The 1,533-nt window shown below is 51.9% G+C and overlaps 1 protein-coding gene across 1 annotated transcript; it reads left to right on the top strand.

The window, feature by feature from the left end:
- The first annotated feature begins 221 nt into the window (after window positions 1-221).
- LOC103175363 (alpha-1A adrenergic receptor) lies at window positions 222-1,324 on the top strand. The gene has a single exon (XM_007888372.2). The coding sequence runs from the start codon at window positions 222-224 to the stop codon at window positions 1,230-1,232; it is 1,011 nt and encodes a 336-aa protein (XP_007886563.1). The 3' UTR covers window positions 1,233-1,324.
- Window positions 1,325-1,533: the final 209 nt, after the last annotated feature.

Here is a 1,533-nt window from a genome sequence, read left to right as displayed (position 1 = left end):
TATTTACACCCGATCATCTCTTGCAGAACCCACTCGTGTCTACTATGGGGATGGGTTGGTTGGTGAGGAGAAGGGCTGTTGCTCGAAGCAGCTCACAGAGCCTCTGCTGATCCTTCAGACCCCCCCCCCTCAGCCCACAGCTCAGCGCCCACTGGTTGTGGTTCCCCACCACGCGTGGGATGCCATAAGTTTGGAGAGCGGACTCCCGGCGAGGAGAAGGCATGGTGGGGCCACCAGACCACAGCACCTGCAGCATCTGCTGCTGCACCCCAGTCAACAGGATCCTGACGGTCATCTTCATGATCTTACTGACCATCGCCGTGCTGTTCGGTAACTCGGTGTCTCTGGTTGTGTTCTTGGGGACCAAGCAGTTCCGCACCCCGCATGGCTATCTGAAGGCTTCTCTGGCCGTGGCTGACCTCGCTGTTGGCGTTGTGGTTGTGCCCTTTTCCGTGTACTCCGAGGTGTTCCTGATGCTGAAGGGAGCGCCCACAGAATGCGCGCTGGGCACCTTATTCGGCGACGATTTCCAGCCTTGCACGGTGATCGGGACGGTGTTCGCCGGCTGCACCCTGGTCTCCATCAGCACCATATTCTTGTTAACTATAGAGAGAAGCATCGCCATCCTGAAACCTCTGCACAAGGAGGCCGTGATCACCAGGAAGAGGACGGTGTCCCTGATCGGCGTCTCCTGGATTGCCAGCTTCTTCCTCGCAGTGTCTCCTCTGATGTTCAGCGAGGAGATCGTGTTGGAGTACAACACATGCAGCCGAATGTGCAACTTCTCCCTCCTGGCCGGCAGCTTCCCCCAGAGCGGCTGGAAGATCTTACTACTTTTCCCGGCTTTCGATTTCACTCTCCTGGGAGCGACGGTAGTCATCAACATCTTGTCTTTGAGTAGCATTCGGCAATATTCCAAACAAAGGAGGGTACTCGCCAAAAGCAATCACAGCTGCAGGTTATCCCGCCCGTCCTTTTCGGATATCAAAGCTGGAAAGACTATCGGGGCGCTAACCCTCGCCTTCACCGCTTCCTTCACCCCAATCGCCGTGTATGTGGTGGGGAACGTCCTCGGCTATCAATGGTGTGAATTCTCCTTCATTGCCTTCTGGATCCTGACTTCCAACAGTTGTTGGAATGTGATTATTTACAGCGTTAGAGATCAGAAGTTCAGACAACGGGCTCTGGAGCTATTCTCTATCTCCAAATCAGCCATCTCCACCGACAGGTAGTCCAGCCCAGCGCCCACAGACAGACCGACAGACACACACACACAGACAGACCGACAGACAGACAGAGACCCCTTAATCTATTTATTATTCAACAAAAGTCACATTCTCCCGCATTGGCGTTTTCAGAATAAGTCTGATTTGAGGTTAGGCTTTTTAAATAATGTTTTCTTTGTACCGCATTCATTTTTAAAAAAAAAAATCTTATTTTGACATCAGCGTTAAGATAAACATCCAGAGAAGTAAGCCCGACGTGTTAATTTCTTGTTATTATAATGAAACATGAACCAGACAATTGAGCCAC

Source organism: Callorhinchus milii, unplaced genomic scaffold (genome assembly GCF_018977255.1).
Source record: "Callorhinchus milii isolate IMCB2004 unplaced genomic scaffold, IMCB_Cmil_1.0 Scaffold2, whole genome shotgun sequence".
In the NCBI taxonomy this organism is placed as follows: domain Eukaryota; kingdom Metazoa; phylum Chordata; class Chondrichthyes; order Chimaeriformes; family Callorhinchidae; genus Callorhinchus; species Callorhinchus milii.
The sequence above is the reverse complement of the archived record's forward strand: the minus strand, read 5'-3'. Positions and strand labels throughout refer to the sequence as shown.

What these genes read in the sequence shown, in the direction of transcription:
- LOC103175363 (XM_007888372.2), top strand. Translation starts at nt 222, where the DNA reads ATGGTGGGGCCACCAGACCACAGCACCTGCAGCATCTGCTGCTGCACC.